Source organism: Anopheles funestus, chromosome 2RL (genome assembly GCF_943734845.2).
Source record: "Anopheles funestus chromosome 2RL, idAnoFuneDA-416_04, whole genome shotgun sequence".
NCBI classification, from domain to species: domain Eukaryota; kingdom Metazoa; phylum Arthropoda; class Insecta; order Diptera; family Culicidae; genus Anopheles; species Anopheles funestus.
In genome coordinates, this window is record NC_064598.1 from 13,218,343 (window position 1) to 13,244,986 (window position 26,644).

The 26,644-nt window shown below is 44.0% G+C and overlaps 7 protein-coding genes across 15 annotated transcripts in view; 3 read left to right on the forward strand and 4 right to left on the reverse strand.

Moving 5' to 3' along the window:
* Positions 1-26,644, reverse strand: part of LOC125765000 (angiopoietin-2-like) — a 201,689-nt gene that overhangs the window by 160,148 nt on the left and 14,897 nt on the right. The window lies entirely within an intron of this gene.
* LOC125764939 (non-canonical poly(A) RNA polymerase protein Trf4-1) overlaps positions 1-26,644 on the reverse strand; it is a 132,496-nt gene that overhangs the window by 8,846 nt on the left and 97,006 nt on the right. The window contains exons 1-2 of one of the 6 annotated variants that reach the window (XM_049429683.1): positions 11,105-11,288; positions 4,514-6,816 (exon numbers count right to left, since the gene is read on the reverse strand). In XM_049429683.1, the coding sequence (XP_049285640.1) occupies positions 4,514-5,268 (755 nt within the window). In that variant the 5' untranslated portion in view covers positions 5,269-6,816; positions 11,105-11,288. The other 5 variants (XM_049429682.1, XM_049429680.1, XM_049429679.1 and 2 more) reach the window with 5 other exon arrangements.
* On the forward strand, positions 11,468-14,050 carry LOC125764993 (dual specificity protein kinase Ttk). Of its 2 annotated transcripts, none has more exons than XM_049429803.1 (6): positions 11,468-11,779; positions 11,857-11,910; positions 11,973-12,041; positions 12,111-13,074; positions 13,150-13,256; positions 13,321-14,050. In XM_049429803.1, the coding sequence occupies exons 1-6, from the start codon at positions 11,643-11,645 to the stop codon at positions 13,967-13,969; spliced, it is 1,980 nt and encodes a 659-aa protein (XP_049285760.1). In that variant the 5' UTR covers positions 11,468-11,642; the 3' UTR covers positions 13,970-14,050. The 2 variants fall into 2 exon arrangements, with proteins under 2 accessions (XP_049285760.1, XP_049285761.1); XM_049429804.1 differs by having other exon boundaries at positions 11,468-11,764.
* On the forward strand, positions 14,894-19,056 carry LOC125764994 (heat shock 70 kDa protein cognate 4). The gene is made up of 2 exons (XM_049429805.1): positions 14,894-15,033; positions 16,463-19,056. Exon 2 carries the CDS (start codon positions 16,463-16,465, stop codon positions 18,422-18,424), a length of 1,962 nt encoding a protein of 653 aa, XP_049285762.1. The 5' UTR covers positions 14,894-15,033; the 3' UTR covers positions 18,425-19,056.
* LOC125765101 (pseudouridylate synthase TRUB2, mitochondrial) lies at positions 19,571-21,139 on the reverse strand. Its single transcript, XM_049429977.1, has 4 exons — positions 20,816-21,139; positions 20,550-20,741; positions 20,130-20,483; positions 19,571-20,061 (listed from the first exon to the last, which is right to left on the reverse strand). Exons 1-4 carry the CDS (start codon positions 21,030-21,032, stop codon positions 19,793-19,795), a joined length of 1,032 nt encoding a protein of 343 aa, XP_049285934.1. The 5' UTR covers positions 21,033-21,139; the 3' UTR covers positions 19,571-19,792.
* Positions 21,361-21,921, forward strand: LOC125765186 (sex-regulated protein janus-A-like). The gene is made up of 2 exons (XM_049430101.1): positions 21,361-21,384; positions 21,444-21,921. The coding sequence occupies exon 2, from the start codon at positions 21,467-21,469 to the stop codon at positions 21,836-21,838; it is 372 nt and encodes a 123-aa protein (XP_049286058.1). The 5' UTR covers positions 21,361-21,384; positions 21,444-21,466; the 3' UTR covers positions 21,839-21,921.
* LOC125764978 (uncharacterized) overlaps positions 23,501-26,644 on the reverse strand; it is a 42,524-nt gene continuing 39,380 nt past the window's right edge. For all 3 annotated transcript variants that reach the window (XM_049429774.1, XM_049429775.1, XM_049429773.1), the window contains one exon: positions 23,501-26,495. In XM_049429774.1, coding sequence (XP_049285731.1) covers positions 25,612-26,495 — 884 coding nt within the window. In that variant the 3' untranslated portion in view covers positions 23,501-25,611. The remainder of the gene's footprint in view (positions 26,496-26,644) is intronic.

Consider the following 26,644-nt stretch of genomic DNA (forward strand, 5'->3'; position numbering starts at 1 on the left):
ACCTATTATGACACATGCAGCAGTGCGCGCAAACACAACTGGATAAATACGACACACGAATGTACATCTCCGAATGTAACTTCCTAACCCTTCGTAGCTAGGTGTGTGGTAAACGACGTGCCCGGCCACACCATCACCTACACTCAATGTCTAGTGTCTGTGCAATTCCACAATTCATTAGCAGGTTGTTGTCTTGCGTCTGTTTCCTGAACCACAACAAGGCTTCCCTTTGACGTACTTCGTTCGTGCGCGATGGTCGGATTGATGGGCTAGAGGAATAAAGGGTAAAATGGACGAGTTTCTGTTACCTTTTTTTTTAAACAACCAACCCCCACCATCTGTTTGTTGCAAGCATTTTTCAGCAAAACAAACTGTTGAACGGTTAGAAGTGCATTTTATCTGACGCTACTGAGCAAAGGTGCGTCCGAGGTACTACGATTGACGCAATCAAGAGAAGCAACACTTTCACAGCCCAATACTCGTAGTAAAACCGAATGTCACTAAACGGCTACTATTTTTGCATTCAAAAATGGTGGGAAAGTATGGAAACTACGATCGGAGGATGCGTTCAATCATCTACATCCGTATCGGACGGAAGTTTTGTGTACACATTGCGCGTTGTTTGGCGAGATCACTGTTTTTTTTTTCAAGTAAGACAAAAACAAACCACCATTATTGTGTGTCGGGTGCATTCGGATGACGATAGTATTCACACGTTTAAATGCGAGAGGTATTTTAATCACTATCCGAAAACATTAGCCCACGCAATGGTCATCCGCCGCGACAGCGATCACTGTGATATCATGGCGTCCATTCAACAAAACAACACCGCGTGACGTCACAATGTCATCCGGATGCTTCCTTCATCCGTCTCCGAGCCATCTCGTACAACGTAAGCCGTATCGTTTCCGGTTCATCAATATGACAAGGACGGGACCCGTCGACCACATGCGGTGATCTTTTTTGTTGTTTTTTTTTGCCGTTCCTCTCACCAACTTCACCATCATCATCAGTTCGTAACTGTGCCTATGGTAATGGTAGGGAACTGGTCCACCGTACTAGCACACATGATTTATAATGTGACAAAGGCAAAAATCCAATCTGCAGTGCGCGCGAGAAGCATGTTTGTCGCGTGTCAGTTTAGCGCAACGAGTCAATTGAAGATGTATTTCAGTTATTTTAATGTTTTTTTTGTTCAGTGTGGTTCAGTGTATTACGAGCACACTTGCCACAAAATGTACAGAGATTCACAAACACTTGTACCAACCCCCCACAGACAGTGCGTATGTTTAGAACAGGCTGTACAAGAAAATAGGTCATTACCGATTAGCCGCACACTGTTTTGTGGGACGATTTTTCGCATATTCTTCGTAATATTTTTTGGCATTTTAAATACTCATCCGAATCACCCAGATAGTGTGCTGATCTATATGTCAATAAGAAAAAGGTATATTACATAAAGATACTTTCATTTTTTTCACCAATTTGCGAAAGATCGATCCTATTCCGTTTATCAACTTAAAGCAAAAAGGAAAAAAGAGCTGTTATCCTGTTATTTACTTGGTTCATTATCTGACTTTTCCGAACGATCGCCCCCCAAAAAAATGACATCCGCAATGAATGAAGGTCTGAAACGCAGCTTCTTCTTTGCCTACATGACATCCTTGAAATGCTGCTTGGCTCAGTGACGCAAAGTGGACACTCCCTGCATGAAGTTTTCTTATATATCCCATTCTACCAAACAGTATTTCATGAACCAAGATTTAAAGTGTTGCTTTTAAGGCACATTTTCAACAAAATCTTATCGTGCTAACAATTCCACTCTTCACATTGCTCTTAGAAATTGCTTCTCGTTCCACAGCGCTGGCTAGTGGCGATTAGGGAGGGAACAGTAAACTAAAATAAGCCAACTATAAGGTCAACATTAGCTACCACACGCTAATGATAAGAGTGCACACACCCCAAAACACACATACACACACACGCATGAGATGCGACCTCTTCGTCGATTTCGAAACGATTTACTTATGTATGCTATCTCATACTCATAACTAGGTGTGTAGTGGCGCACTTTCGTGTACTTGCTATTGTCAACCGACCATAACGCGGGTGTGTTCGTAACGTGGGGTGGAAATTAAATTGATGTGTCCCATCGCCATCTGATCCAAAACCAATCTGAAGCCGAACCCAAAGCGCAGCGGCAACACGAACTGGAAGGTGCTAAAATGAGATACGAAATCATACAATTGCTTATGCAGAATCAATACCAGCGATCACCATCTTCCACGTTTGCCAAAACTTACCAATCAGTGCCGCGTAACATTCGCAACAACACGCCATAAGAGAAAGAGAAAAAGAACGAAAAAAGAGTCGGGGGGACCAGAGTGTTATACCGGGGTCACTTACACGCAAGCACCCATCCCGCGTAATAAACGCGTTCAGCGCGAACAGGTTGTAAAAGGCAAAACCGTTCCGGCTGATTATAGAATCGCGCAAAATAATCCGCGTGCGCACGGGGGTTTGTTGGTATAATCTTCGTTTTGTTACTGCTTGCCTGTTTGTTACCGCCTTCTTACGGTTTGCGTATGCGGATGGGTAGCAGCACGAGACACCACAACACCAGCCGACGACAACGTTAAGAAGATTGGGGTAGCAACAGGAAATGTCGACCGCTGAGTGAATGAAACCTGTCATGTTCTGGCCGCTTTTTTTTTTGCGAAATGTGTAAATATTCGTGAGCAAGGAAATATTCAACGGAATGACATTTATGTAGCAAATGCGCGCTGTGAATGTTGAAATCTGTTACTTAATTTCAAGCAGCATATCGTGTAAGGGAGTGTTTGCAGTTGACCTATATTACTTGATAAACATTCCTGTTGTGGTTTCTTGTTGGTATTTTACGCTCACGATCAAATGGCCATAGTCGGTAGTGCGTAGCTTATTAATTTGCCTGGAATGGGTTCAAACCTTGGAATGGATCATTACTCCAAATATACAAAAATTACAATTCTCATTAGGCAAAAGAAAGGCCACACAAAAAAAGCGCAACAATCGCAAAATCACATATGAAGGACAAGCAAATTGTGTACATCATCATTGATGACAATCGTAGTTTCAGTCACATGCAGAAAGAGACGCGCGATAACCACCTTTATCAGTAGTGGGTGGTAGATACAAGAGGCAAGATGATACTTGTAACAGGGCGAACATTATTACGTGGAGTTTTTTTTTGTGTGCAACTGTGTGCAAAATTGTATAATAACAATCAGGTGTGTCTTATCACCGGTGGCAGCAATTCACAATTGCGATCGGGAACCAAAACAGAACCGAGCGCACTACGGCTATCATTCGTATGTTTGCTTATCGTGCATTGCAGGTACTACCTATCGACGGTTCCAGTCCGTTCCTACTTTACCGTTGCTGAAGTTGCAAATCATTCACATCCTTTCAATATTCCTTACTGCGTCATAGGGTGCCCAGCATTCGGGAGAGGGTTTCTTTACAGATTCTGTTTTGTACCTAATTTGCTGATAATCGTTTATCGATGAGTGTGTAGTTTGCAATCAGATAATAAACATGTGTTCCTTTTCCCCATTTCTGTCTCGTCTGTCTCTCCAACTACAGCTTCTCTTGCACACCTGACCCGCACCAGTAACACAAGCTTGGAACGATTGGAAACCAACAAACAACAACTTCTATCTAACTGGTATGCCAATGCACCATCATAAACTGTGCTATCACGTATTTCGCATTTTTGTTTGACTTTTACATCCCGCGGATCTCGCTGTGATGCTAATGCGAGATGCGAAACCGAAAAGAAAGAAAAAACAAGAACAGCACCCATTCTTCGCGCGCCTGCAACACTTATGTAGCGAAGGTCATCGAGTTCCTTTTGTTTGTCTTGCTGTCTCCTGTGTTTCATCGTACGTTCGCGCTCTTTCCTTCCTTCTTCCCCATAGCGGTTCTGGAATATGCGTCTTTACTTTTGTACAATCCGACCAAAAAACTGCGCCGCAACGTTGTTTCGGCAGTTTCTATCCGGCGTTGTTCGCAATGGACACGTCGCCTGCAAGCGCACTGGACGGTCAACTTTAACGTTCGTACACCCGCGCTTGTGATGTGTAAGCCGTCGTTACATGTACGCTTTTGTTGTTTTTTTTTTTCGTCTGTTCTTACGTAGTAGGTAAAGATTCAGCAATCGGTCGAGGTCGAGAAGTGTAGGGCTTCAACATTGATGAGCTACAACAAACCAGACACACAACATCAAACACCTCACTAATGAATGCCAAATTTTAAAGTAAGAAAAACCCAACACGAACATCTCGTACATCGTCGCACACTTGAACAGAACGCTAAAAACAAAAAGATAAGATAAAAGAGTAACGTAATATGTTACTGCTTCCTGACCAACCCGTCACCATAATAGCTACGTTACCCATTGCTGTCTACCAGCATGTTTTGTCCACACAACAATATTTGCCAAATTCCTTGCGCTACTCGCGATTCTACTCACCCAATAATGCCCCGACCGTACTTAAAGTTTGGCGGACGCCAGGGACATCCACCGTGGACACCGATCAGTCGATGATGTTGCTTGTTCATATTAAAGGTGCTGGCCTTATTGTCCGTCATCATGCTGCCCAGTTTCTTACGCACCGGGTTATAATTCTTCTCGTTACTGACTAGACCGGTTCCGGTTCCGCATCCACCCTTGCCGACCATATTGTTGTTGTTGTTGTTGGTACAGCCGTTACCGCCCCCCGTTGTCAACTCGGCACCGTTCGTCACGCCACCACCGGTGTTGTTACAGTTGCTGTTAGAATTATTGTTTCCCCCGTTGCCATTCCCGGGCCCGGCGGCATTCACTACGTTGTTATTGTTTCCGTTTAGTATACTACTGTTTGACAGTGCAGCGTTACCAACGTTACCACTGGTGACAGTTGTTGTAACGGTGTTCGAACCGTTGCTGTTACTAATTTTCCCCGTTGACTCGATTACCGGTGACGGTTGTTGATGATTACCGATACCGTTGTTGTTCCCACTGTTGGAATTATTGAATTGCAGGTCGTGTTGCTTTTGATCTCCGGCACCCAGTGTACCACCACGGGACGAAGGACCCTTCAACGTTTCCTGTCCATTGCCGTTGCCCGGACCATAATTAGCGTGCACCGGACCGTACAGATCAGAGTTAGTTTCCCATATACGCATCCAAACTAGCTTCGACGGACCGTCCTGTTCCTCCTGATACCAAGCCACTGCTGGGTCCATCGTGTGCGCGCAGTACTACGTTTAGCTTTTTTGCACCTTGTTTTTGCGTTATGTTGTTCTGGCTTACTTTAACACAACAATTCGCATTAACCACTGCTATTTGACACGGAACTTCCACACACACACACGGAATAAAATACTCTTCCTTATATTGCGATACCGTCGTAAACACACTTTTGAGTTCAATTCTAAACCACTACTTACACATCTAGAACCGATCTTTCGTAATAAACGATTCGAGAAGATCGGCCTACTTACATATTAATAAAGGGTGTAATTGTGTAACTACGTCAACCAATAAGGGTAGCACGCGGTTCTAATTCTACAAAACACAGCGCGCGCCCGTAAATGTGTTGCCGCCACTGGGTTTGATACACTAACACTTATTTTCTGTTGCTTAGTATCACTTACGATCTTCTAAACCTCCTGTGCACGAGATGTGCGATTTTCCCGTACACAAATAAGTGTGAAACGAATGGGGTGGAGGAGAAAAAATATGCTCGCTTATCACATGATTTAAATATTTGATTTTACGCCCGTTAACGCTACACTCTGTGCTTACTGCTGTAGGAAGAACCACTAAAATGGAATTAAAGTTCTTCTTTCTCACTGTCACTGAACGTGGTCACCTTACCCGTTTGCTATAGCAACACACGCAGATGCAATATCACACTCTCCAAGGGCGGTATCTTTTTTTTTTGTTGTTGTCGTAGTCAGTCCGACCACGTTATGATCTTATTATCTCATGAGGAGGAGATCACGTTTTTAATCATGCACAGACGTACACACTCTCTCACACACATACACTCACTGCGAGTAATTCGAACGATCACTGGGTCGACAATGCAAGGTCGATGAAGGGTTTTCGGTTCGGGGTAGTTTTTTTTTGTTTCATCCACCCGCCGTGTGTTTGTGATTGGCAGTATAAACAATATTGTTTAATCTCTACCACCTAAGGGCACTGTTCTCTGTGCGTAGGGTTCGTTCGTTTACACCCCTTCTCATACACAACCCGTGACCATGCGTCAAAGGAGAAACAGCAGCACCATCTCCTTTCGGGTGCGACAGCACACTAAGAGCCGATTGCGAACGATAGCACCCGTTTCCTCCCCAAACGACGACAGGTGTGCGTGTGTTGGTTCACGCGCAACCCCAAACCGCGACAAGGGTGCTAGGTTTTGCTAGGCGCTGTTTGGTGTTCAGTGCTGATCGGTCGAATGTAACGCGCTTGTACGGGTGCTGCTGTGTCCGTCGCCGTCGCTGTAGTGGTGGATTTTTCGAAGGGACTATATGCTCTCGGTGGTGCACGAGCGATTGCTTTGCACCGTGTAGCTTCGCGTTGAACAACTTTCAGGGTCGCACCGTGGACTGGTGGTCGCGATCGCGTCTCCTGAATACAGGTCCTTTCGAGACGGGTTGCTTAACTTCTGCGACGCAGATACGATCCTCGCAGGCTCATACGCACTTAGCCTTCTTTTCTCCCCCGGGGGGTTCTACTACCGTAGGCCCCACCCTAGATGAATCTCCACCGTTCGTACCGCAATGTGTCTGCAGAGGAAAGAAAAGATGGCAAACATGAAACGATTATTTAGAACTCCACGGACCAGCGGCCGTTGCATGAAAAGTGAATGTCGGATAAAGATTCTTGCTTGTGGTGTGGTGCACACGAGGCATCGCTGCTGCTGCTGCTGCCGGCATGATTTTCGGTCGTTAGTTACTTAATGTGGTACACACTTCAGCGGTTCTGTTGCTGAGCGATCCGTGACAAACAGGTTCTACCATTTTCTCAATGCCAACAACTACACCTTTTGGTGTTATTTTGTGCATTGATTCCCCTTCTTCCATGCGTCGATCAATCCACGAAGCATTAAGCTACAGCTTTCGGCCGAATTTACTATCCCAGAACATTGCAAAGATGGATGAAAATTTATGATTTTCATAATCATATCATCACAAATTTTCCAGACAATCAGCGTACGTGTTTACTTTTTGATTGAAGTATGCGTTTTGTTCGTAATGTTTGTGCTTAGAGATGTATTTTATTATTGATAAAATTTGACAACATCAGCAAACATGGATGCTCTCTATCTCTGTCGCTCTCGTGTTGTGCTCACGCTCGCCTGCTCATAAGCGTAGCTTAGGCCCCGTTTAGACACGTCAGATTTAAACGGCAGCTTCAGCGAAACTAGAAATATTTTTGGCGTGTATTGATTTAAAAATAAACATTTTCGTTGTTACGGTCAATTAATTATAATTAATATAAGTGAATCTTCATCTCATAAAAAAAGATATTTAAGCAACATATTCTACACGCAGCATTTAATGCGCGACCATTTTTCTTCACATCAATGGAACACAGGCTAACACACTTACAACTCCAACACGTGCTCGCACAAGCCGCACTACTACATCGATATACTATTCCACTTGCTGTACTACTTGGGGACGTGTCTAGACAGCGCTTTAGCTATCCCGTGCACCAAGCAGAGATCGACAATCGCCTGGAAGCTTCTGCTATCTCCCTTCCACATTACGCAGCATCGATCCCAATCGGACGTTTTGAATGAACTTCGGCATAAATTTCGACCTATGTTTCGTATACCGAAACGTTTTCCGCTATTTGTTCCGACAATCAGTCAGTCTCGTACAAACAGCAGGAGGACTGCAGGATTTTTGCTGTCATCGTGCGGATGTCTAGCAAAAAGCTCAATTTCAAAATTAAAGCAAAAAAGCTTGTCACAGCCGTTGCCACATTATTTTTTTTATGTGTGGCGATCGACCGTCTTTTTTTTCTCTTGCTTGCTCCTGCTAATTCTAGTATTTGTTCGATTCGCGAGTTCTGTTCTGCGCTGGTGTGTCTTGCATCGCGTTCGTTCGTTCGTTCTGCCTGTGGCTTGTCGGTTTGTTTCGTTTTGACTAGTGGTATAGGATTTAGACCGTACTATTATTTCATGGTTAGGGTATCCTCGCGCGATGTGCGCAAGGGTAAGTATGATAGTCATATACTGGAGTGATATTGCCAGCTCGCCCATGTGTGTTTTCTGCAAAGATAGTAATAATGGTAGGAAATATCGGGAATCGATCCCAGACTTACATTTGGAGGCAATTTACCGTGGTGTTTCAAGCGTCCGCGAACCGATGGTACCAACAATTTGGCGCCAAAAGGATTGATACGGACCAGGTTTTGTTCTACGTGCAGTGCCTCGAACGAAATACTATCAGCTGTTCTGTTATGGTTCTATTGTTGGTGATGGTTCGTGCGCGATGCATCAAAATGTTGTGCACTGATCTGAGCAATAATGATTTTTAGGTTGGTGTATTTTGTACGAGTGTTTTTATTTTTCAACATAGAATGGTGATCCTCGCACACGGACCGTTTTTACGTAGCTTTATTTTGAGGATTTTACAATGATATTTGTTGAATTATGTATGGGTTTGTTGTTAAAATAAACATTCCTTTTTTCGTAGGCTTTCGTGACATCTAATATGCAAAGCCATACCAGAACATTATCAATCGTACATATTCTTGGCTCTTGCTTGATACCGAATAGGATCATTACAGATGTCGCGAAGTACATTCATGTACAGTGCACTGTTAAATGTTTCATTGCGTTTCAATTTCTACACGCGCCTTTTATTTAAAGTGCCTGAGCATCTTTCGAACGGCATCGATTGCTGGTAAGAAGAGAACGCTAGAGAGTGTTCCATGTGTTCCATGATACGTTCAACTGTGTTGTGATATGTTTTGCACTTAATATTAGTTTTCCAGGAAGTGTCGCTACGGTCGCATCCTACAGAAACAGTTTGGCTCACGGGCTTAGCTGGTGCAATGCAATCCAATGCAATGAGCAATTGAATGAAAGGATCGATGGCAAATGAAATGTTGTGATCAGCAACTCTTGCCGGCAAAGACAAGCATTAGAAGAATGCTTCGTGGAACACCAGCCACGCAATCGATTTGTATTAAGAGAAATGCAAATAGAATTATTAGACATATTAAACTGATACAGCTATTTATCTTTCACAACACGAAGAAAGCTGTAACGTGTTCAAAAATATGCTATGAAACATAAACATAGCTACGTTAACACATCATAGCTGTGTGTTATTATTACAATTAACAATCAATTCCAAAGTTGTTTTATTTTTATTATTCAGTCTATTATGACTATTATTCCACAACGTTCGTCAGAACGTCTTGTCACACATAGTTTGCGCATTATTTCATCCGTTGATCATTTGACGATGGGTCTGAACGACAAGTCATGCATACATTCCTTAAGATAAAATATCGTTTGAATCATTGGGATCACCATGCATATGCTTCCATGCATATGATACGACGTATACGCATGATACAAATGTTGGGATAATTCTGCAGTGTGAGCATATGACGAACTAGTACTTTGGTGGTTCTTTATTTCACGGTCCTATAATCAAATCGGATTCCATCGCCCAAAACGTCTATCAGCTCATAACAAAATCGTGGTAGAAAACAGCAACAGCTTGGACACATGAGCATGAGCTGTTGTTTTATTTTTGTATGATGTCTTGGTGCATTCGCCTCTCATAATATGAACTAATAATTATGTTAATAATAATGATTAAAATTAGGAAAACAAATGTACAGCGATTCATCAGCGATTCTGTATACGATCCCGCGAACAACTCGGATAGCTTCGATTTGTTGTTGTAAACCAATGCATTTGTTGGTGTTGTTGGTGTTTGGAGCAGTCTGACAACCGCGCGGATTGTACACTTTTGTATCGACGGTAGAACGAGCGTGAGTACGAGCAAGAGGGCATAACGCAAGAGAAGCGAACGGCAAGAGAAAAATCATCAGACACGACTCGAGCTTTCTGACCGACTTTTGCTCAGTGTCAGTGCGAGCAGGCACGGAATATTTTTTAGAGGGAGACGTTCTGTCATTTGCTCTTGACAAGTCGAAACTTTTTGCTTGGGGATGTCGATCGTGAGGAGATTAAACCGATGGTATGAAGCAGAAATGCACTTTTTGCTACCAATGTACGAATGATAGGGTCTTCCAAATAATTAAACGATGTGCCTTTACTACCTACGCCTACTTTGACACTTGGCAACCGGAATCCTGGCTGCATTTTTCGTGTTCCGTTCGCGTCATGTTTCATTGCGTTCACCCACTTCTTCTTCATGTTTGCTGCTTCGAAAAGTGCTTACCACTCTTCCACCTGCATCTTTCAACCTCGTGCGAAGGGAAACGTACCGCTTCTCTCACACCAAAAACACACATTTAATTAATCCACAACATTCGACGACGATTAATTCTTCGGTCTTCTTTCATTCCTTCCTTCTGCCTTGCTCTCTTCGTCGCGCACAAAGAGACGAGGTTCGCATAATCGGACGATGGAGATAGAACACACCGAACACACGAAGAATCACTAGCGACAAAAAAGGAATACAATTGCGAAAAATTTTCTCACCTCCTCCTGCTCTTTGCACCACACTTCGCGAAATCACTGTTCCCCTTCGTACACGCAGCTCGCCTGCTTAACGGACAACTGATTGTCTAATGTTAGAATATCAGGTGGTAAAGATTGGGAAAGCAGCAAGAGAGCCCCGCTTCCGACAAACGTCCGCCCAGCCTGTGACACGGGTCGGTTTTCCTTCTAAAAATCCTGCCGAAAACGCACGCGAACTCACTTGTGGGTTCGGCCACCAGCCGCTAATACACACCAACCGGAAACGCCAACAAAATGGCCTGCCAACAGCACCGATACAGCCTATCACGAGCCCAACCGCACGGTGCTTTTCTGTGTGTATTTTATCACAAATTTGGTACTACTTTACGAAATTTTACCATGCGACCAATAGAAGGCGAAATATATGATGGCAGCAGGCACTTTCCTCTCAAGGCGACATTTCGCCGCATGCGCAAGGTGAGTACAGTCGTCTTGATGTTTGCGATGCAGGGGTTGTAAAGCGGATTTAATTAACAACGCGTCGGCTGATAGCTACACACAAATGATGCACTAAATTATGTTTTGATGTTTAAAATAAGCAACAGGACGTTGTCTTGAACAAATAAACGTAGTAACACAAAAACAAGACATAAGAAACATGAATTAGTCAAAATACAGCAAAGCAATAATTCTCATCACTAACCAATAATTCTCTGACTGACAACCACTGCAAAAACCGTTTTCCATCTTAACATCTAAACCTGGGGCCGACTGGCAACCATGATTTTTTAAACGGCGCAACTGTCAATTGATTGTGTCACTTGAATTTTGCAAAATAATAACAGCTTTTAGCGGCTTCACATACAGCTAGTGTAAAACAACGAAGCATTTATATTCGTAAGAGGTCCTATTTTTGGTAATAGTACATGGACTGGAATGCAAACAATGCCACAAACGGATACTAAAGTTCCTGCAGCTGGGCTGGCGGCGGCGTCCCTATCATTCGACATGCAAAAACATCCTACCGAACGGCTGCAAGGCGGTGTTAACATAACAATGTACGATCGAAGCAGGTTTGCCAAGTTGACGACGGAAGATTGAAGAAATGTATTAACTTTTTGTTTTATTTATTCACAATGGCGTGGTACAGAGATAAGGAATCTGCCGAAGAAGCTTCACCACGATGTTTCCGATCGACACGGAGGTAAAACATAACATACCGATACCATACCCAGAGCAGTGTTTTGACTTAATGTGTTTTTTTAGTTTTCAACCAAAGCGAGTGTCGGAGCTGCCTCCTCTAGAATCCGATTCCGATTCCGACGGTGATGGAAAGTATGTATGCTTCAATGGCCATAAGAAGTATTTTCCAATTCGTGCATTTGAATCATTGCTTTCTTTTAGCTTGAACTGTGCGATTCTGAACGATTCATTTCTCTTGACTCCATCAAAGTGCATCGATGAGGAGGACAGCGTGGATAAAAAGATTCCATCGAAAGCCACAATTCGGAGTGTTACGGATGCTGTACCGAAATCGCGAATCAAGCTAGAAGACAAGCTACCTTTGATGAACGTTGGCCCGGATGTTGAGTCCAAAATGATCAAACGACCACCGTTAGTAGAACGCTCACAATTCGATCTAAAAGCGTATAACGATTCATCACCAACCAAATCGACACGTAGTCAGGATTCTGGATATGGTGCAAGTGCGTCCGTCGATACGGTTGGCGAGCTGGCAAGTTCTGTTCGTAGGCCTGACAGGACTGTAGCCAATGGAGCTCAAAGCCCTACTCCGTTAGAGTCGGCACCCGAAAAGATGGAAGTCGATAGGAACCGCCATCAATTCGTCACACCACGGGACAAGTTTCCGGGTGGGCAGCATCGAGAAACAGGCTCAAAGATGTTTACCTCCACTACGGTGCGGAAGTCGCGCAACACAATTGAAAATGAGTTCAAATCACAGAAAGTATTGTTTGCCACCCCGGTCGTGATGCCCCGGCCGCCGGTGAATTTTCTACCTGACGACAGTCTCAACTATTCGGTGATCACGCCAGATGCGACGAAGGAACCGAAGCATTTATCACCGATTAAGGAACAGCCAAAAATGTCGAAAAGATCGACGAATCAACTGTTTGGTGGGTTGGATGCAGCAACTGATAAGGTGTCTCCTCCGAATGTTGCGACTCTGTGCGCACCGACAGTAGTTGAGACAAATACTAACTCGACCGATGCGCCACAGCAACCAAAGGAACGTCCGATCGTAATCAATGGGAAGGAATATATGGTGCTGAAAAAAATTGGATCCGGAGGTTCGAGTTCCGTCTTCCTAGCCAAACAGGTTGCCACCGGATTGGAGTGTGCTGTTAAGGTGTGCATCAATGCTTGTTTTTCGTTTAAATTCGTTGAATGAAATATTCTTTCTATCTTTTTCATCCCAACGCAGCTCGTTAACTTGAACGGGGATGCAAATTTGGTCGAAGGATATCTGAACGAAACCAAAATGCTTGCAAAATTGCAAACAAACGAAAACGTGATTGCGCTATATGACTAGTGAGTGGCAAACCTTGAAGAAGCTTATTGACAGAAACTAATCGGTACATTTTAATAATTTTAGTGCGCACATTCCCGAAGCAAGCCAGCTGTTTCTCGTGATGGAAAAGGGCGAGAGTGATTTGCATCGAATTCTGCAAGGCTACACCTCGGACATTCCGCTTCACACGCTGATGAACATTTGGTATCAGATGGTACAATGTGTGCACTACATTCACGGGGAAGGTGTCATCCATTTGGATCTAAAGCCGGCCAACTTTCTCATGATAAACGGCCGACTGAAATTGATCGACTTTGGGATCGCGAGCAGTATTTCGTTTGATTCGACCAGTATTATGAAATTTTCCCAGGCAGGCACATTTAACTACATCAGCCCGGAGGCATTGATCGATACGTCGAGCGAAATGAGTCCGGCAGGCTCGCAGCCACGCATTAAAATGTCCAAAAAGTCAGACATCTGGTCGTTGGGTTGCATTCTGTACCTGCTACTATACAAACGGACGCCGTTTGCTCATATCAAAAACGTTGTCACGAAGGTGAATGTTATCACCAATCCCAAAACAGTTATCGAGTTCCCTCCGCTGGCCAGCTACTATCCACCGATGTTGCAGGACATTTTGAAACGGTGCCTTCGGTACGATGCTAAGTCGCGTGCTTCCACGGCGGAACTTTTGGAGTATCCTTATCACATGGTTATTCCATTGAACAAGTAAATTCGCCAATGTTGCTGGCAGGCGCCCGAGATGTTTACGAACTTTTGTATTTTATATTATATTTATATTGTTACTACTCGATGCTTTTGTATACTGAGCAGCTTTCTTTTGAGCACTAACAGATGATTATAGAGAACTTAACTGGACCTGAAAATGCATATTATATCTAAGAAATCATTAACATATGAAACATTAACCCAATAAATAACAGAAAAGGAAACATCAGCTGTTTTCTTTTTGGGGATCATGTGAAGCTTCCAATTCGAGCCCCTTTTTGTTGAATTTCGATGAAAATTTTATTTAAATGTGATAGAATTCCATTGTTATTATGAATCTGCTTACATCTTGCTTATGAGCCACTTTATAGAATTACACGTAATACTGCAGATGAAATCGGATTGGATAAACCATGAATGAAAATCGGTAAAAAAAAACGGTCATTTTAAATTTTTAATCAACTGTCAAAAAGTACTAAAACGGAATGGGAAATATCCCTTATTTCCCACACAACAATTACCCATACAAATCTAGCAAGCAATTAGTGTGAGGGTACAAAAAAATTTCACTCAAAACGGTGTTCTCAGTACTAATGACAATTTACTAATAACTCACGTATTTACTCTTTTCTGCAATTCGACTCACCACGGCTGCATGTTTACACTCATGAGTGAATAAAAAGACCGAACCTGAACTTATACGTTTATGCCGGGTTTTTTATGACTCCGAAGTGAGTCCTTAAATGAGCTGACTCCGAATAACGACTCATTCACTCTGAGTTAACTCACTAAAAAGTGTTGTTATTTTCATCTCTAATTTTGGATGAGCAATCTTGTGATCGCAAGCCGAACGATGACGATTTCAGTCGACAAACCCTGCATGATAGTTGTGTCAAAATCGCACGAAGCAGGATATTTCGCATTTCCAGCGATTGAAGTTCCCTTCGTCAATTCTTGTTTAACATCCAAGCGAAGTAGAAGCAGACGGCGCGAGCAGAACATCGCGAGAAATTCGTTCCAAGTTTAATTCAGTGACTAGAAAAGTGATCAAACACATTATAACTAAAGGTAAGTGTAATTTATACCGTTAATAGATTAGGGAAAGCCATATTTATAGGTTAGCTAAATATTTGATACCGCATCATGGACCGCGGCTGGTATGAAGCCATGAAGGAAGGTGAAAAGCGTGGGTTTAGGATAGTTAGTCATTATTTTCGGTTCTACTTAATGTATAGAGTAGAAAAAGAGAACAAAATTAAAAGCTCAAAACAATCCTAAAATTAGTTTTAGGATGATTTGATTTGTCCAGTCATTGCTGGAATTTTCCATGGGTGACGCGCGTGGTTCTGGGTCATTTGTACAGTAGGGGCATACTGGAAAGGAACATTCTGGAATCAAACTGAAAGCTTGGCGGAATCAAAATGGAAGCCTTTGCAACCAATGCTTACCTAGATGAGTAACCAAATAGGAAAAGGTATGGTTTGAATTTGTCATAGCCTCCTGATGAAATCAGACTGATTGAAGGATTTTCGAGATTTTTTTATAAAGCTCATTGGATGATTCATACGTAGGGCGTTTCATACGAAGTTGGGCCTTATCGCAATTTCAGCTACTGGGCAGAAAAGCGCTTTGGGGCATGATTGAAAAGTTTACGATGTCATGTTTCTTGAAATTATAAAGAATGGCTTTATTTAAAGTCCATATAATGGAATATAACAAAAAGAATTCGCGAATCGTGAACTATCCAGTGCATGTGTTTGTGTGTGTGTGTTTTGCCGTATCATGCCGCATGCAGCAAAGTGACAGATGTCATGGAAAAAACGTGAAAATTGTAAAAATTTCTAGGTTCTTCATAACCCCACTTCCATATTTTTGCATCGAAACGTTTGGATTATATTTCGGTATTACGGTAAGGATTGGCCCTTTCGATTTCGTCCAGTTGTGTCTGGAAAATTCCAGAACCGAAGCGCGTGGTTTTTACTTCCGTCTCGTACAGTGAAAGAGTAGGAAGAAGAAAGCTTCTGGAAGAGCACAGTTGGAAACAAAATGGAGGCTTACGCAACTTATTCTCACATGGCGCTAAATTGATTTTCAGCTGTACGAGTAAATGCTTAAGGTTACATTAGTATCGTTCCGATATTAACAAGTTAACAACGAATTTAAACGAACTTTTTCAATGCGTGTCCAAGAATAGCACATGTCATGGCCACCTTTGGTGTGCGAGAGTGATGGAACGTGTTTCCATGATGTGTCCATACAAGGTTATGGGTACCGCGCGCGCATCATGTGCGTCTGCTCACTTGCGGTAACTGCCGCAGCTGTCCGGTTTTGCTTGTTACCGCCTTTTTATGGTAAAGGCCCGTTGCTTTGGAATCATGTACCGATTGTAGCAAGGGTCGCGTAGGGTCATGCGAAATCTTTCCCTTTTTTTTCTTTTCTTGGTCACGATTTTTTAATAAAGTACTCATGTGAATTGTTCATATTCGTGTTATTGCAGATGGCAGCAAAAGCACCAGCAGTTGGTATTGATCTGGGCACGACCTACAGCTGTGTCGGAGTTTTCCAGCACGGTAAAGTAGAAATCATCGCCAATGACCAGGGTAACCGAACCACGCCATCGTATGTGGCCTTCACTGACACGGAGCGTCTGATTGGTGATGCTGCCAAGAACCAGGTTGCCATGAACCCGACCAACACGATCTTCGATGCCAAGCGTCTGATTGGTCGCAAGTTTGACGATCCCGCCATCCAGGCTGACATGAAGCATTGGCCGTTCGAGGTGGAATCGATCGAGGGCAAACCAAAGATTGCGGTCGAGTACAAGGGCGAGAAGAAATCGTTCTTCCCGGAGGAGGTCAGCTCGATGGTGCTGACCAAGATGAAGGAAACGGCCGAAGCATACCTGGGCAAGACTGTGACGAATGCCGTCATTACCGTGCCAGCCTACTTCAACGATTCGCAGCGCCAGGCGACGAAGGATGCCGGAACCATTTCAGGATTGAACGTGCTGCGTATCATCAACGAGCCGACCGCGGCCGCCATCGCCTACGGTCTGGACAAGAAGACAGCCGGTGAGCGCAACGTGCTGATCTTCGATCTGGGCGGCGGTACCTTCGATGTGTCGATCCTGTCCATCGACGATGGCATCTTCGAAGTCAAGTCGACTGCCGGAGACACCCATCTGGGTGGTGAGGACTTCGACAACCGTCTGGTTAACCACTTCGCTCAGGAATTCAAGCGCAAACACAAGAAAGATCTGTCCACCAACAAGCGTGCCCTGCGTCGTCTGCGCACGGCATGCGAGCGCGCGAAGCGCACGCTGTCCTCGTCGACGCAGGCCAGCATTGAGATCGATTCGCTGTTCGAGGGAACCGATTTCTATACCTCGATCACGCGTGCCCGCTTCGAGGAGCTGAACGCCGACCTGTTCCGTTCGACGATGGAACCAGTCGAGAAGGCGCTGCGTGACGCCAAGATGGACAAGGCCAGCATCCACGACATTGTGCTGGTTGGTGGATCGACCCGTATCCCCAAGGTGCAGAAGCTCCTGCAGGACTTCTTCAACGGCAAGGAGTTGAACAAGTCTATCAACCCGGACGAGGCCGTCGCATACGGTGCCGCCGTCCAGGCCGCCATCCTGCACGGTGACAAGTCGGAGGAGGTGCAGGATCTGCTGCTGCTCGACGTGACGCCGCTGTCGCTCGGTATCGAGACCGCGGGTGGTGTGATGTCGGTGCTGATCAAGCGTAACACGACCATCCCGACGAAGCAGACGCAGACGTTCACCACGTACTCGGACAACCAGCCCGGTGTGCTGATCCAGGTGTTCGAGGGCGAGCGTGCCATGACGAAGGACAACAATCTGCTCGGCAAGTTCGAGCTGAGCGGCATCCCGCCGGCACCGCGCGGTGTGCCCCAGATCGAGGTGACGTTCGATATTGATGCCAACGGTATCCTGAACGTGACGGCGCTCGAGAAGTCGACGAACAAGGAGAACAAGATCACCATCACGAACGACAAGGGCCGCCTGAGCAAGGAAGACATCGAGCGCATGGTGAACGAGGCCGAGAAGTATCGCAGCGAGGACGAGAAGCAGAAGGAAACCATCTCCGCGAAGAATGCGCTAGAGTCGTACTGCTTCAACATGAAGGCCACCATGGAGGATGAGAAGCTGAAGGAAAAGATGTCGGACAGCGACAAGACCCTGGTGTTGGACAAGTGCAACGACACGATCAAGTGGCTCGATGCGAACCAGCTGGCCGACAAGGAGGAGTATGAGCACCGCCAGAAGGAGCTGGAGTCGGTGTGCAACCCGATCATCAGCAAGCTGTACCAGGGTGCTGGTGGCGCTCCGGGTGGCATGCCATTCCCGGGTGGTGCTCCGGGAGCTGGAGCTGCCGGTGGTGCCGCTGGCGGTGCCGGATCCGGTTCCGGACCGACCATCGAGGAGGTTGACTAAATCATTCTCACATTCCAACGGATGATGGCGCGTACTAAACAAGAGATAGGGACGATCTAAAAATAAACATGCTGCTGGCGCCACCAAAAACCGTCCCCTTGTTTGCAAATCTACGATCTTCTGCTTATCCTGGGACAAATGATCATCATTGGTCCTGCTACTACCACCACCACCACCACACATATGCTGCTTGATAGCGCATGCTTTTCTGCCGTTCAGTTCTAATTTCATACACTCCTTTCTGAACTCTCGACTATTACCCCTGCCATCCTCAAAGCCAGCAGAGCAGAACCACAGCCATTTATCATTGTGATTACGGAGGAAAAAACACTTGAAAAATTGCGATACGCGTGACACGCCGAGCAGACGACAAGTATTTTACGTTAGTGTTGAATGTTAAATCTTTTTGTATCATCATTACAATCCGCCTGCGGGGCGAGGTGTCGGAATATGAATATGTGAAGTACCCGTAAAGATTAATGCGACATAATTGCACTAACTTGTTCTCTCGCTAGCGATGAAATGTGCTGAACAAAAAATAATAAACGAAAAATAGGCCAAATAAAGAAACACGCTAAAGAGCTCTGTACGTCTCCGACAACCAAGATCATGATTGGAGCGAAATTAGAAAATATCTCTTATGTTTTTTTTCCACAAGATGACATTTTTTACCTCATGCTTAGATATAGTGGGAAAGTTAATCTACGCGGGGGGTCTTGACTATTGGATCTGGCGACATGTGCGAGCATGACGTGTAGAGAACGGAATGAGGATGAAACAAAACGTAGTTCGGCTAGAAATAGCCAAAGTATGCCGGAACCATATCACATCAACAACGTGCTCGTCAATGAATGGTAGCGTAGAGTACTCAGTTTTCTGATCGCTGTGCTGTGCTGTAGAATTATTCATAGATCGAAAATTAACTTGGTAGTACTATTGAAGAGCGTAGACCATGTGGCGACGATAGTAAAGTCATTGCAGGAAATTTACGACCTGTCTGGGGTTGGGTCTATGAATTATTTTTGTCATCATTTCATGTTTCGATGGCTTTCTCATCACAAGGCTATTTTTAGCATTTTGAATTCTGCAGACACGGAAAAATGCAGACCTTGTAACAAATGCATTAAGTGTTGAATCGGTAATTATATGCACACCCTGCGTGGTACAACAGGGTCAAACGAAGTCTTTTATTTATTGCACGTGACAGCGAGCAGGAGGGCCACTCAATGAGACAACAATGTGCCATAAATAAATCTTGTAATATGGTTTCTACACGTTCCTTCAGTGAGGACAACTTTCTGCTTGATCGTGCGGCGGTTCGTGTGTGGGTGTTCTACGCCTACAGCACGAGACTTTGTTCTTAACTGTTTATTGATCTGGCACATCCATTCCATGCAGGGATGAACTGTTCTGTTGTAACATGTCCGGATGGTGATTTATGAGCTTATTCGTGTGTGCCATACTGCTGAGGATGTTTTGCAGGTTCCAGTCCTTTTTAAGCAGCGAGTCTTCCAATAGAAAGTGACCGTGTCGTATGCACCGAACGCCGGTGCAATGTGCACATGATTTGAGGTTAATGCCAATCTCATGAATCAGTTCACCGAGGTAAGCTTCCGTTTCGTTGATTGCATGAATTTCTGAAAAGGAAATCGAAGAATGATGTTGAGAGGAAATGTTTTTTTTTGTGACATACAACAAGTTGTACCTATAGTGAAGAAAGGTTTCCGATATTCTGCCAGCCGTATTCCATAGATCATAGGTTGGCGATTGTCTGCGGGACGTATCGTTCCTCTGCATGCCAGTTCGTAGGCGGCCTGTGACTGTATGTCGATACCGCTGAGTTCGAACATTTTACGCTGGTGGGATGCCTGTATCGATGCCAGCAGGCGACCAATCTTTTCTGAACCGATGTGATCGATAGTGGCACGGGCCATTACACGAGACTCAGCGAAATGCGTTTCCGTTGCCTTGCCCAGAAATCCAGTTACTCGGTACACTCGTAGTGGCCGATTCTGTTGCAGTTTAAAGGCAAGATTAGTTCCATTGTTAATGCCGAGTACTGAAACGGGTGAAAGAAGCATTTTTAAAATAAACATAATGCATAAATGATGAATGAATCATATACCTATTACACCACTGGTGAAACGGCCATGGTTGGCAGAGAATCGGCATTTGATATCATCCGGTTGATAGCGTGGTCCTGTCACTAGGACGTTGTCCGACAAATCCTCGACTTTTCGTACGATCAGCTTAGAATCGACAGTGTTATCGATTACTACACGCTGCAGTGCAGGTCTAACTTCCAGTTGGTTGAGATCTACCAAGAGTAAAAGGCTTTAGTTGATTAAGCTGTTCAAAATATTCAAACTTTAAGCACGATTGATGTGTTACCTCTGCAGAGGTTGTGGATAATCGCATTTCGTACTTGTTGCACTGTTATTCCAGCAGGTTTGTAAAGATTGACCAGACCGTTTAGATAGTTCCATACCGTCGGTGCGTCCTTAACAAGTTTTAAAGCCATTTCGTACGTTAGTTTTTCATTTATCACAGCAAATATCTCCCGCCCTTGTGTTGTTATTTTCGATCCTAGATTGTTTACATATGGCATTGGTGCCCTCGGTTGTCAAATTTGACATCAGGAAATTTGCCCTGTGTTTAGGAGGAAGAGTTTCAATTCTTGAAAAAATACTTTCTTTTTTAATTTATCAGGATATTTTAAGATTTCAAGGAGTATTGGGAATCCATTTTCATTGTTTCATTTTAATTACAATCGATAATTGTGCGTAGTTTGCCTAATGTACCTGTTGCATCCGCTTCAAACAGTGCGAGAGATTTGCGCGGCGTTGACAGAGGGAAACTGACATTTCCCATAGGATGAGTGTAATTTGCCGGCTTGGGGTCAACCATATGGTATATATGCCAAAAAATATATATTTTGCCAAAACTGCTCGCTGGAAACGGTAAATAAAGCGAACATAAATAGTTATTTCCCGCTCATCAAGCTTATCCCGATTTGTAGTTAGTCGTAGAACCTTTTCCAGAATGGTCGATGCCAAGCTCGATGCGGTGCCGGTTGTAGATATCGACGAAGGTATTTTCAAGTACGTGTTGATCAAAGTTTACGGAAAGGAAAAAACCGACGGCAGCGAACCATCCAAGCTGATTGTTCGTGGCTTCAACCGGGCACAGTGGCATTCGGACATTTACGACGAGGTCAGTTCCGCGCTGCTGGGCCTTGGGCTTGAAACCGAGTGTCTCGGTGGTGGACGAATTGAGAATAGGCCCGACCTGAAGCAGATCAAAGTGTACGGATACTCGCAGGGATATGGCAAGGCGGATCATATGGAATCGCGACGTTTGCTGCTGACCAAATACCCGGATCACAACATAACGTGCTCCGACGAAGGTTACTGAGCGGAATGCAACAATCACATGTGAGCTTTATTTATATGGAAGTGTTTGGCGTTGAATACATTACGCAATGTCTTAATATTTGAGAGGCGGGAGTTGTATATTAACCATTTCCGGCATACGGAACCGATCGGTGTTTTGAAGGGTAATGATAATGAGAATTACAGAACCGGACGATGAGACAACGGGAGCAATAATGAAATTTCCTTCTTTAAAAAGATCGATTCCGAGGAATCGGAACGGTTTAAAGTAGCTACGTTAAATCTGTTCCGGTATGTAGTCTTGACTCGGGTGGGAACTATAATTTCCAATGACGTTGATTCGTAATTTAATTTCTACAATGATAAAGCAATACTAAGGATCCTTAAAGTAATGGAAAGCGACACAAAGCTAATTATGAAAAGAGCTAGATATCTGTTCAGAATGGAATTACTATTGATTTTCATTCAAATCAAATTAATCAAATTATACATTTCAAATCAAATTAATCCATTACTCATTTTTCATTGGTTCCTTGCAAATATAATGAATGTGCATTAGTGGCCATTAAACATTAACTTAGTGAAAATTTATTCGCACCCAAAACTATTGCATAAAATACGATTTAAAGAAGAAATCGAGCTTTGTTAAGCAAAAGGTCATTTCATTCGAATGAGGACCTGAGGGTCTTAACGATACCGTTATTTCGTTCGCGGAAAAATTTGAATGGAAGAAGTGCATAAACCATGGATGGTGGAAATTGAATCCGAATTATAAGGAATTAGCGTTGTAGGAAAGCTAATTTTTCAAAAGAAAGTCTAGTGCTTTTCTCTCTACCTTTTCACTCCTGGAGTAGTACAATGAAATCTTTAACCCGGATCATTGTGGTAAAGATGAACGGATATGGTAAAACAGCTAACAACAACATGGGAAAAGTAAGCAATCCAATTCAATCCTCTGGGAAAGGGCATCATTTGTATAAACAACAACAAAAAAAGCATGTCTGAGATGATTTTCCACGTACAAAAGTACAAAAAAAAAAGAAAAAGGATTTCACTAAGGAGACGTTATCCACCGAATTGTTAACTATCGGTTTCGTTTCAACGCATTCCTCGAATAAACAGCAACGGCTGTTTCGATTTTTTCAATGCCCAAAAACCATTCACCATGCACCTTTGCTGGCAGGAACTTTCTGCAGGTCGTGCGATTTTACTGTGCGGCGTTTTTTTTTCGTCCCGATGTTCTATAAATATTTATACATCGCTGTAGCACACAGACGCAGCCCTACACACGCAGCAAAAGGATTGTAATCCTTAAAACATTGACTACTGGGGAACGATTTTTGCGTTCGTAGGAGAAACGGTTCGGTTGTTTTGCAACGCGATGCTTCGACAGCAACGGAAAACAACGGCCTACTGCGTTCGAAAAACCATCGCCAGAAAGCATATGCTACCTTTGGTTTACCTTTTTCCGACGAAAGCTCACCGGGTGGTATTTACGATCGTTTATCGGCGGGGATGATCTTTTCGGATCGATCGAACGATGGCAATGTATCGAATGCTATTTGCTTAATACCAGGCTGTAATGTAATGAAATTCAATATGTTTTTCTTTCCTTCACCTACCTTTTCGGTAGCGATTGGTCGTATTGGGGGTAGCTGAATGAAAGTTTGAACCGAAACCAAACTCGCTTGTGCATGGTTATGTTTTCGTACAAAACATCAATTTATTTACTCGTTCTTTTTTGTTTAAATATCTCTTTACCGTTTAGACACTGTAGACACACCTACAGCAGTAGTATTAAGTAGTAGTTGCTGTAGTAGTATTAGTACTCGGCAGAGGGAAGTTAAGCTGAAACCAGCAACAGTGCACTGCAGTTGCGTTTTCACCACTAATTCCTTCCCTGTAATAGTATCGTTTCTACATATCGTTTGCCACACTTAATGGTACTGTCACAATAGCTAATATATAAGTATATACCTAGTACGACTCTAACCAGTATAGCGCAATACGCAAACGGAAAGGTAAACTATCTTGTCGCTTTCCTTTAAATTTGAGCAGACGCACAGCATCCACCATTTTTCCCGCGCGGGGAGGTAAGGAAAGGTTTCCCTTAATGTCCTACATATACCTACACTAGCTCGTGTTCGTGCAATTTACGCACGATGTATGATGCTTCCACATTGGAAGTTTGCCCGCTTGTCCAACTTGAGTGCTGTGCCTATGATTTATGGTTTTCTCATGGCACGACGCACCTGGAATGGCATAAAAATAAAGCAACACGTGAAAATGAAACACTCTCCTACATCCTTAACATGGGTTCTCTACTTCATGGGCCAGTGTTTGGTCCAACAATTAGCTGTGTTTTCTTTACCATTAATATGCTTACTCGCAACAGTATTAACTAGCATGTTATTAGAAAAAAACAAACAAACATTTGTAAGAAACAATTGTCTACCAGTCCAATACCAACTATTCGTGACAAATTGTTCTAATAATTCTGTTTTTTTTCTTTCTCCTTTAGCTAGAAAATCTCACACGCTTTAATCCGTTTTTAATTGCAACAAGAGCCAAGAGGGAATAAGTATTAAAACCGAAAGTTAATGGTTGAAGCAAATTAAAGTACCTAACGAAATAATCGCTTTTTAGTTTTTGGCATCGGCATACAAATTCTGGTACAGGTATGTGAAGAATTTCTGTGTGTCTGTATGTATATAAATTGCGATATGTATCAGTGACAGTGGGCTTATGTATAAAGGCTTCCGGTAAATATCCAATTGCCAAACATGATCCCAAGGAAACAAGTTGTTATTGTTGTAATATTATCTCATTTTCCCCCCCAATCCAACCCTTTAAATGGTTTTCCCGGTTGTTACGGGAATCGTTTTGCAATGGAGACGCCACGCCAAAAAGTTGTTTAAAAAGTTCACAGAACTCAAACCGTTAAAAGACTTGGTGCGCACTTTTTTGTTTATCTTGTTTTTGGGGAAGGGCTGAAAGTGAAATGAGCAACTACTTGCAAACTCGTGTGTGTGTGTTTTTTTCTTCTTCTCAGATCTTGCACTTGAGCCAGTAGGGCTCCCTAAAATTTTTTGTAGGCACAGGGATGACTGTTACGGTTCAGGTTTGATTGACGTTTGAAGTGATCCTCCGGAGACATGTTGTGATGCGCGAAAGGAAGAAAGATTTCCCTGCTAAATACGGTTTGCTACGGTTGGGTATGTATATGCCGTGGCGGCACCACCACGGACGACGTGCGTGATTGTAGAAGTTAAAGCTACTACACCGACCCGATCCCCGGCATGTGTTAACCCCGGAGTACGGTACAGTCCCTGACAGGTTGTTACTTACTTCGTTACAAGATAGAATTCGTTACGCCCATTCGATTGGGCTTGTGTGGCTTTCAACCGCAACGAATGGGGCGTTTTGTTGCGCTCTGTCTTGTTTGTTAGTTTGGCTGTCTTTTTACTCTACATTAACCTACACACTAAGCTACACTGCCTATCATCTACATTCAGTACAATGCCTCTGGGCTACAAGGAGGGACTAGTAGATTTGTTCTTACACTTCGATTGCTACAAGTAGAAAAAAGGGCGACTCTTTTGTATTGTTTACTTGCCCCCAAGTCTCTTGCCCCAGACGCCAAGCTGAGGAGCGTTTTGCATTAGAAAAGTGCCGCCAAAACACCTCATGGCGTAGTTAAACATACACACGTACACAGCGAATTACACCGACAATCACATACGACGTATGAGTAGAGAATACTGTTCGTAGAACCGAGGACCTCTCCCTTCACTATCAATGTTCCACCCGCTGAGGAGATCGTTGGGGAGATCGCTTGGGAGATCGTTGCGGTGAAATACCCACAGGTCCGTCCTCGGTCGCCGTATCACCGGCCGACTGTGGACAGTGTATCTGAGCTTCGACACTGATCTCCTGGTTGCACGAAACGCCCGCCTCATTCAGATTGGACTTGCTCGAGTCGGACTTGGTGATCAGGCTCGAAATGTTGGCCGTTATCGTCTGGAAGTCCTCGGTAATGATGTCGATTGTACTGCTCAGGTTGTCATTAAACTTGGAGTTCTTGAACAACTCCCTGCGGCTGTTGATAGTTGCCTGCTCTTCCCCGTTCCCATCACCAGTGCCACTGGCCGTCGGTGAAGTGTTGTTCCGATTGCTTGCGATGGTTTGATTGTGCTGGTTCAGGTTTCGCACCCGATTGCCGTGGGCCGTTGCTTCATCTTCCGGCGGTTCGTCGACATCGCGCAAGCTGAGCTCCTTGGACAGTGGTGACCGGCACGGCGTAAAGTCTAAACTACCACCGACACCACCATTGGTGGCAATGGCGGATGACTTTCGGCGCAGTTCGCGCAACTTCTTGAGACCGCTCAGCGTGTCGGGAGGTTTCGAAGCGTCCGGATTACTGAGCTCCACATTGCCAAGCACGAACGGAAGTTTGAGCGATACCTCACCGCCCATACTGCTGAGTATTAGCTTCACCTTGACGTAGTACGAGACGTAGATGGCGAACACGTTCTTCTCCTCGGTTGAGGTGGCGGATACGGAAAGCATTCCACGGGGAGCGCTCGTTGCCAGCTTGGAATTGTAGGCGGACGAGCTCGGATCGGCACTGTTGCTGCTAAATAAGGCACCTTCCACAGCGATCCAGTTTTTGGTGGTGCCTGCAAATGTGTTTTGAGATAGCGCATTAGCATCAAATAATGGGCAACCGGAAGCAATATGAGACGTACAAAGCAGCAACTGATGTACATAATTTATCGACCATATAGTTTGAATGTTCCTGATCGTAATAGAAACCACAGCGAAAAAA